Source organism: Aegilops tauschii, chromosome 2, assembly GCF_002575655.3.
Source record: "Aegilops tauschii subsp. strangulata cultivar AL8/78 chromosome 2, Aet v6.0, whole genome shotgun sequence".
NCBI lineage: Eukaryota > Viridiplantae > Streptophyta > Magnoliopsida > Poales > Poaceae > Aegilops > Aegilops tauschii.
Genome location: NC_053036.3, coordinates 397,754,015 through 397,762,211, shown reverse-complemented (window position 1 = coordinate 397,762,211; position 8,197 = coordinate 397,754,015). Strand labels below are relative to the sequence as shown.

The window sequence follows — 8,197 nt, the reverse complement described above, 5'->3', positions numbered from 1 at the left end:
TTCATCCTAAAATTTTACACACAAATACCTCACATCCTTGTACTTGTACAATTTTTTTTCCAGATTTTCTTGAAACCAAAAATTTTGAATTTTGAATTTTTCAAAAAAAGGCCTCTATGAAGGCCGAGAACCAAAACACCATCCTCTAGTAGTAGTAGCAGCAACAGTAGTAGTAATCATAAAAATTATAGTAAATTATATGAAATTAAATAACAAAAAGAACTTTTTTTAACACAGTACAATCGAAGTCACTCACATACACTCACCCTATGAACGCATGCACACACACCTTACCCCTATGAGCACCTTCGAGAGACTGAGTCGGCATAACATCTTGAAAATCTATGAAGTCACGACAGACGTCTTGCAGTCGACGGAAAGGTCTCCTCCTGCTGAACGAACATCGCGGGAAGGTTGAAATAAATTCAGGAATAATGCGAGCATCAATGTCAAATTTATAACTTTGGGCTGGGATACCGTTGTCCTCCTTATCATCCAACCATAGGTTGGTCCATCAAAAAGTGTTTTTTTTACAATAAGAACCAAATAAATTAAAATGATTTTAGGGAAGTAAATTAAAATAACTAAAGAAAGAAAACAAAATAAGAAAACAAAAACAAAAAGAGAACCCACATGGGCCAGCCCAGGTAGTTGGTTTCTAGCTCGCTCTCGTATTACCCGCTAGGGGCATTCGCCATTCCCCAAACCCTCCCCCACCATCATCTCAAGCGCCACCGGTCGCCGGCACGACCCGATCGCCGTCCGCGCTTGAACGGATGTGGTGGCAAGCTACTCCTCATACGGCCTCCTCGGAGATTTCTCGGCTTAGTGAGCCCGGGGCAGCGGACTCGCGTGGCTATGGGTGTCCCAGAGCGTAAGAATAATCAAGAGCAGATCTGATTGGGTAGGTGCTGCACAGGAAGAGGAGATGTCGCCAGAGCCAGCGGCGAAGCGTGCGAGCTCAGGCGGCGGCCAAGCCGTCGCCTTCGCGGGCGACCGTCTAAGCAACCTGCCGGACGGCCTCCTCCACGCCGTCATGTCCTTTCTCCCGGCCCCGCAGGTCGTGCGGACGAGCGTGCTGTCGCGGCGGTGGAGGGACCTCTGGCGCTCTACCCCCTGCATAAGCATCGAAGAGCGCGACTTCGAGATTACCACTGGGAGTGGGGCAGGGGGTGGCCTCGACGAGCGGGAGGAGAGATGGCGCAAGTTCGAGGACTTTACCACCAACCTGCTCTTGTTCCACGACAATGTCGCGTCCTTGGATAAGTTCCTGCTATATGCTAGTGCTACTCGTGCCTGTGCACTTCGCCTCCGAGACTTGGATAGATGGGTGCGACGTGGTATCAAATACTGCCCCCAAGTGATAGAGATTATTATCTCTTCGTGTCCTCGCATTCAGTTTCCTCATATGGGAGCGAGTTCTTCCCGCCTCAAAAGCTTGCATCTTTATGGTTTCTATCTGAACAACCAATTCGCCGAGCTGCTCTGTTCCGGGTGCCCTGTCCTGGAAGATTTGGTGCTCAGGAGCTGCGTCAAAGGTTTTCAAGAAATTAAGTCACGCACATTGAAGAAGCTTGTTGTCGACTCCTGTCGCAGTCTCTCTGGTGATCCGGTGGTTATCGTGGCACCCCGTGTTGCGTATCTCCAACTGGGTATTTCATATGGATGCTATTCCAACGGTATTTCGATATATGAGACAGCTTCTCTTGTGAAAGCATCAATTCATTTGCTTTGTCTTGGTGAAACATTCAATTTGAAATGTCAACAACGGCTTCTCGGTAACCTGTGCAATGTGCCGAATCTGGAGCTATCGGGTTTCGACGCAATGGTATGCCTTGCTAGACATGTTCTTGTGTTTACTCATTTATGTTGCAAGTAAAGATTCCCATGTGTTCCTAACAGATTACCTGTTCATCTTGCACATGAGTAATCAATTGAATTGACCGTTAAATAAGGTTCGTTATTTACTTTTCATATCCATATAGATTTGATTCATGTGAGGAATATTTTGACAATTATGGCATACAATACTATACATCAGTAAAAGGACGAATCATTCGCTGTTAATTTGATTCTTAATGTCAGGAATATTTTGACAATTGAGTGATGCTTAAATTCAGTTTTGTTTTGTATATATTCCAGGCGATGCTCGTTGAGGAATCGGTTAAATTCCCAATATTTTCTAACCTGCAAACCTTGTCACTTGAACAATGTTTGCTTGATAAATGTGAACTCAACACCAAGCTGGACGCTTTGTTCAAAATGCCCCTTGTTTGGAGAAGCTTACCTTGCAGTGCTGCATGGTAATTAACCTTTTTATGTTTACTGGCCTGTCTTATGATTTGTTTAGCTTCTGACATGAATCTTGTGGTCCTGTCAAAAGTTTCCAGTAGAATCAGCGAAAGAGGGGCAGCTCGTGAGAAAAAACATAATTCTTCAGCGACAGGACCAAAATACTTTCCAGTGCCTGAAGTTGAAGCTCATAGAAGTTGTGTATGAGGAGGACCATGATCACCAACTGGTCGAACTTTTGTGGGGAATTGGGAGGAGGCTACCAAATGCCAATATCATACTCAACAATTATTTTATGGATTAAAACTTTCATCATGCGTATGGTAACTTCGCCATGATCCTCGTTGTGTCAAGGGTTATTCTTTGTTTATTGGTACTTAATTTGCTAGTACTGGTACTTCAAAACAGGTGAAATAAAAGTTGTTGACATGGTAAACTTCTGTATAATATTCTCACTACAGCACATCGAATGGGGCATAGAAGTTGAATTATGTATTCACTTTGTTACCCGCTTTTGGACTGCCAAATATGTTGCTAGTATGTTTATGCATAATCTGACGCTCTGTTATAATGCTGATGCTTTTGAATTGAAGATGCGGTGGTGGATAAAGCTAATCAATTGTTAGCGCATTCTTATTTTTCTGGAAAAGTTGGCGCTAAGTGTCCCTATGCAAACTATAGTACTCTACTAAAACCGAACAATATCTGGCACAATTTGTGTAGAACAAGTCTTGGTTTTGTGTTTTTTTTTTGGAAAGAAATGTGTATGCATATCACAGATGCATAATTTCCAAACAAAATGATGCTGATTTACACAAGAATGTCATTTGCACTCTAATTAGAATGTGATGGCGAGGTAAGAGTGGAGTGAGCTAGTGACTGTCAAACAAAACTGTGGAATGATGTAACTAGGTTATTTTTTTGTATCAGCAAACGAAATTAAGATCTGTATCATATACTCCCTCCGTCCCATAATATAAAAGCATTTCGGACACTACACTAGTGTCAGAAACATTTTTATATTACAGGACGGAGGGAGTAGTATAATTATGCGCCTGGATAGCGACATACACTTCGGTTATGCATGTCGTTATATCATGCACAAACAGCTTACCAGTTAACTACAGCAGCCGGCTTGCCATGTCGCGGCATATTAACTGCCTTATCTGCAAACAATCCTATTCTGGTGATCCTAACTTTATTTCGTTTGTAAAACAATCCACGTACAAAGTGTTGATATACTTGCAAGTGAAATTTGTGGTAGCAAAATGTGTTGTCGGTGTTCTGAGACCGGCGGTGTTCTGAGACCGGCGGTGCTGTGATAACGAGTTTGTACGGAGCAAATGTGAGTGATAGATTGAGGTGGTAGCACATGAGACGCATGATCTACCCATGCTTGGGTCCTCTACAAGAAGATATACCCTACTCATGCCTTTGGTAGTTGTATTGCTTGCGTGTTGACCATCGACCGCGAAGATCTTTGAAGAGAGGTGCTTCTTGTGTTACAAGCTCTCGGCCCGTGGCGGCAGCCGAAGAGGAAGATGAGAGGTAGGTGGAAACCCTAGCTAGATGGCTCTAGAATGTCGTGTCTTAGCCCCAGAGGGTCCCTAGCTCGGCTCATATACTTAGTCGAGTTTGGTTACAGGCTCGAGTCGGACTACTGGTGGGTTTGCGCCCCTTGGTCGCATGGGACCGCTCCCTTGTCTCCCAAGTTGGTATGGTGCCCGGCTTGCGCCTATGCCCGAGCTCTTGACTTGATACCTTAATAGACGGTGTGGCATATCCTCGTCAGTAGTTTCCTGAGTGCCACGCGGCCTGGCCGTCAAGAGGTTATGCGAGACTTGTTGAATTTCTGCAAGAGAAAGAGAAAATGGATTTCTATGTGTCTACCATAGTCTTCTTCATGTGGGCGTCCGATTGAAGTCTTTTAGGGTGATAACCCACAAGTGTAGAGGATCACCATCTTCGATGATAAGTATCACAAACCAAATCTATTGATCCGATGCAAGGTGAGCCAAAGAATACTAATATGCTCTAGAGGTAGCACCGCTTATTGGTTGCACCATTATCCAGACAGTGTCTCTAGCTTTGTATTGCAGATTGTAACACTATTTCCAAGGAATAAAGCCCACATTTATTCGCTAAAATGAAATCCAATCACACTTACAAATGTGAGCCCCAAAACATCAGCGGCCGCGTCCGCATGCAGCGCCCTGTCACTCGATTTCACCCGACCATACTCCCCATTTGAAAATTTCCATTTTCATACAAAGTCATGCAACATCAGATAAAACATAGTAGGAACTAGCAAACCACCACATACACTACTCGTCATTGGATATGTAAATGACTTTCGTGCCAGCTGCTGTCCTCGTAGTCATTGGTGGCCAGGCGAAACAATGGCCCCTGTCGTCGTTCTCCCCGTACGCGAAGGCGTCCTCAAGCTCCATGTCCGCCTCCGGGAGGAAACGGCGGTTTGCCTCCACCTTCGCCTCGGCCTGGATGGAGTTGAGGATGGCTTCCAACGTGAATAACGTGTAGTAGGTGATCTTGCTGCGAACCATGGCGCCGTCGGCGTCGGTGAACCTATGATTCAAAGTGGAATGGAGAGTTGCAGCGTGTTTGGTTCGAGGGAATTAGAGATGGGGAATGGGAGTTGAGGGGTAAGGAGATTAAAAGTCCACTGTTTGATTAGAAGGAATGAGAGTTTAAGGGGGTGTTTGTTTTCAGGGACTTTTTTATGTAGGGACTAGAAAAAGTCCCTCTTAAAGACTTTTTTACCAAACGGGAGGGACTTTTTAGGGACTAAACTAGGCATTTGGGACTAAATGAAGAAGACTCTCAAGGAGAGTCTTTTTGGGACTTTTTGCGACTTTTCCAATAATGCCCCTCCATGCACCCATTGGCCCGCCACCCCATCGTGTTGTTTGATTGTTATTTTTCTATGGGGGTGTTTGTTTCCAGGGACTTTTTGTGTAGGGACTAGAAAAAGCCCCTCTTAGAGACTTTTTTACCAAACGGGAGGGACTTTTTATGGACTAAACTAGGCATTTGGGACTAAATGAAGAAGACTCTTAAGGAGAGTCTTTTTGGGACTTTTTGGACTTTTCCAACAATGCCCCTCCATGCACCCATTGGCCCGCCATCCCATGGTGTTGTTTGATTGTTATTTTTCTATATACTAGGGGCAACATGGTCATTTAATAACCTCTAGAAAGGGACTAGGGACTTTTTAGTCTCTGGAAACAAACAGGGAGGGACTTTTTAGTTGGGACTAGAAAAAGTCCTAGGACTAGAGAACCAAACACCACGTATATACTAGGGGCAACATGGTCATTTAATAACCTCTAGGAAGGGACTAGGGACTTTTTAGCCTCTGAAAACAAACAGGGAGAGACTTTTTAGGGACTAGGGACTTTTTAGTTGGGACTAGAAAAAGTCTTAGGACTAGAGAACAAACCACCTAAGTGGGAAGGGGACTGGGAGTTGAGGAAGCCAATTCCCACCGATTTCTTCCTAGGGGTACTTAATTCGTGAGCAGAGTTCTATCCCACGCTAATTCACATCATATGCCAAACAAGGGAATGAAAGTAAAAATCTACTTCCCGTGCCTAATCCCTTCATAAATACCCTTGTGCAAACTCCCATTCCCCTGCCGAGTGTTTACCAAACAGGCAGCGATGGTGAGGACGGGAGGAATGAGAATGGGACAGGGCTAGGGTTGCGTCGTTGTCCAACTTAGATAGCAAGACTTGATCCTCGTGCGGCGTGCGAGAGCGGTGACATGAATACATCCCCACCCGGCCTGAGGAGGCGCACCTCGAACCGATGTGTTTTAGCACGGGCCCATCCTTCAGTCTGATGTGATGGATGCGCCGGGCGACGATCAGCTCGGACGTTTGGGCCTTGTTTGATTGGTCCGGTTTGATGACTATATTTTGTCCGAGCACTTATCGGGCAGCTCGCCCGGACAATTGGGTACAGGATTCATAGACAACCTATATGATGCCCACCTGAGTTGTACGGACCCCTAAAAACCCCTGAGTTAAGGTAAACAAGAAGAGACAACAAAACGAAGGAAAATATCACAAGCCCGTGTATGGGCTGACAGTGACACTAAACAGTCAATTTTGGATTGAAGTACTACAAAGATTCATAGCGAGTAACGCCTCGCAATACTTGTTGCAACAAATTCATAATATTAATTGCTCTAAGAGAGAGGATTGACAACTTGGCCGGCGAAAAGAATTACGCCATTGTTGTCCTCCTCTTTGATGATGAAAAAAAGGAATGGGTGATCGGCGACGAAGTCTACGACCTTCTCCGATGGCAGGCAACACCCCAGAATCTCCATGTCGGTGGCTGCGGCGGCCACGGTACCTTGCTCGTTGATGTTGACAGAGCACTGGTGGACGACGGACGACACCGCCATCGGCATCTTGGAATCGTGCTCGTCCAAGGCCAGCATCTCCGAGAAGGACTGACCGGCTGGATTGAGACGGAACGGCAGGTCCAGCCCGAGATCACGGAGGAGGTGCGAGGCCTCGAGCCGTTGCGACACGTCGAACTTGGGGATCCTCAGCTCGGCCGTGGGGACCAGTTTCTCCGGCACGGCGAATAGCACGGATGGGTCAGAGCTGAGCGCGCGCACCAACTCCGGCAGCCCGCCGCGATCGTCAGGAAGGTAGATGCACATGGAGGAGCGACAGTCCTGGTAGTGGCCGCAGTAGGGCATCCACAGGACTTTGAAGCCGGGGTGGCAGGCGATGCACATGTTCTCGTGCAGGTAGCCCCCCACCATGAAGGGCGTGCGAACGGCGTGCCCGGGCGAGACGTAGAAGTCGCCGTCTTGTGTGAGCTCAGGGTCGAAGGGGTCGTACCAGTAGCCTCTGAAATAGAGCGCGTTGGCGAGGACGACGACCGTGGCGGCGTTGATGGAACCCTCAGGTACAAGCTCCTTCCACCGGCCGCCTGTCTCGCCCTCGAACCACTCGTTGATCTCGGACCTGGCCTGCTCGGGGTTTGACCCAAAGCAGACGGCTCGCGCCTCCGCGTTGAACCTGGATGCCGCCATGGTCGCGAAGGTGGGCTTGAGGTGGAGAGAGGAGTCGACCCACACCCCAGTGGCGCACCGGACCATGGGATGTCCTTCCTCGTCCTCTTCCTGGTGGCTCGGTGTTTGGCCAAAGTGGGACACGAGGGCAGCATGCGCTTCAGCGCCGGCGGGGCCCAGGAAGGAGACGATCTGGTCCCGAATGGCACCGGTGGTACCAGCCGCGAGGAGGGACAGGATGGCGTGGAAAGACGCCGGCGAGAAGGCGAGGTTTTGCTCGCCGCGGAGGCCGAGGCCACGGAGGAGGCGCATCGAGAGGGCGGCCTGGTCCTTCATGGCGTCCACGACCTGCTGCTCCTCCATGGCTTGCTCCTCACTTGGCGGCTGTGCTTTTCTTGGTTTGCTCATCGCAGATCGGTCCTGCTGGCCGATGGTTGGATTATGTATATATAATGTGAGCCTTTATCACTTCTTATTATTCACGTACGCAAATAATAAAGGGCAGCCATTAATCACACGAGATACGGGGATACAATTAAACAAATACTATAATTGTTATGTATTTAAAGCAAATTAATAACAAACCAAATATATATAAGCATATCTGTACTTTTTTTCATGGTAATACGTGTCTCATTTATAAAATAAAGATCCGGTTACAAGGCACGTAAGCACCAACATTACAAGACTGAAAAGATAGGATAATCCTATGCAAAATACCAGCGCCTGTTCTTTTCCTCCGACACCACCGAAGCGGCCACCAAAGGGAAAGAAAACAGACCACCTCTTCACCCGAGCTCGAGCGGCTCCATCGCTGATCAGCAGCTTTACGGACCTCGAAAGTAATTTGCC

At 47.2% G+C, this 8,197-nt stretch overlaps 2 protein-coding genes across 2 annotated transcripts; one reads left to right on the top strand and one right to left on the bottom strand.

The window, feature by feature from the left end:
- Positions 1 to 670: 670 nt before the first annotated feature.
- On the top strand, positions 671 to 2,845 carry LOC109772352 (MEIOTIC F-BOX protein MOF). The gene is made up of 3 exons (XM_020331037.4): positions 671 to 1,828; positions 2,143 to 2,303; positions 2,384 to 2,845. Exons 1-3 carry the CDS (start codon positions 929 to 931, stop codon positions 2,391 to 2,393), a joined length of 1,071 nt encoding a protein of 356 aa, XP_020186626.1. The 5' UTR covers positions 671 to 928; the 3' UTR covers positions 2,394 to 2,845.
- Positions 2,846 to 6,403: 3,558 nt separating this feature from the next.
- Positions 6,404 to 7,846, bottom strand: LOC109772349 (serpin-Z1-like). Its single transcript, XM_020331034.2, has one exon. It carries the CDS (start codon positions 7,751 to 7,753, stop codon positions 6,503 to 6,505), a length of 1,251 nt encoding a protein of 416 aa, XP_020186623.2. The 5' UTR covers positions 7,754 to 7,846; the 3' UTR covers positions 6,404 to 6,502.
- Between the last annotated feature and the right edge of the window lie 351 nt (positions 7,847 to 8,197).

Excerpts from the sequence above, each read along its gene's own strand:
- LOC109772349 (XM_020331034.2), bottom strand. The coding sequence starts at position 7,753 with ATGAGCAAACCAAGAAAAGCACAGCCGCCAAGTGAGGAGCAAGCCATG.
- LOC109772352 (XM_020331037.4), top strand. The coding sequence starts at position 929 with ATGTCGCCAGAGCCAGCGGCGAAGCGTGCGAGCTCAGGCGGCGGCCAA. Across the intron at positions 1,829-2,142 it reads TATCGGGTTTCGACGCAATG|GCGATGCTCGTTGAGGAATC; the intron begins GTATGCCTTGCT and ends TATATATTCCAG.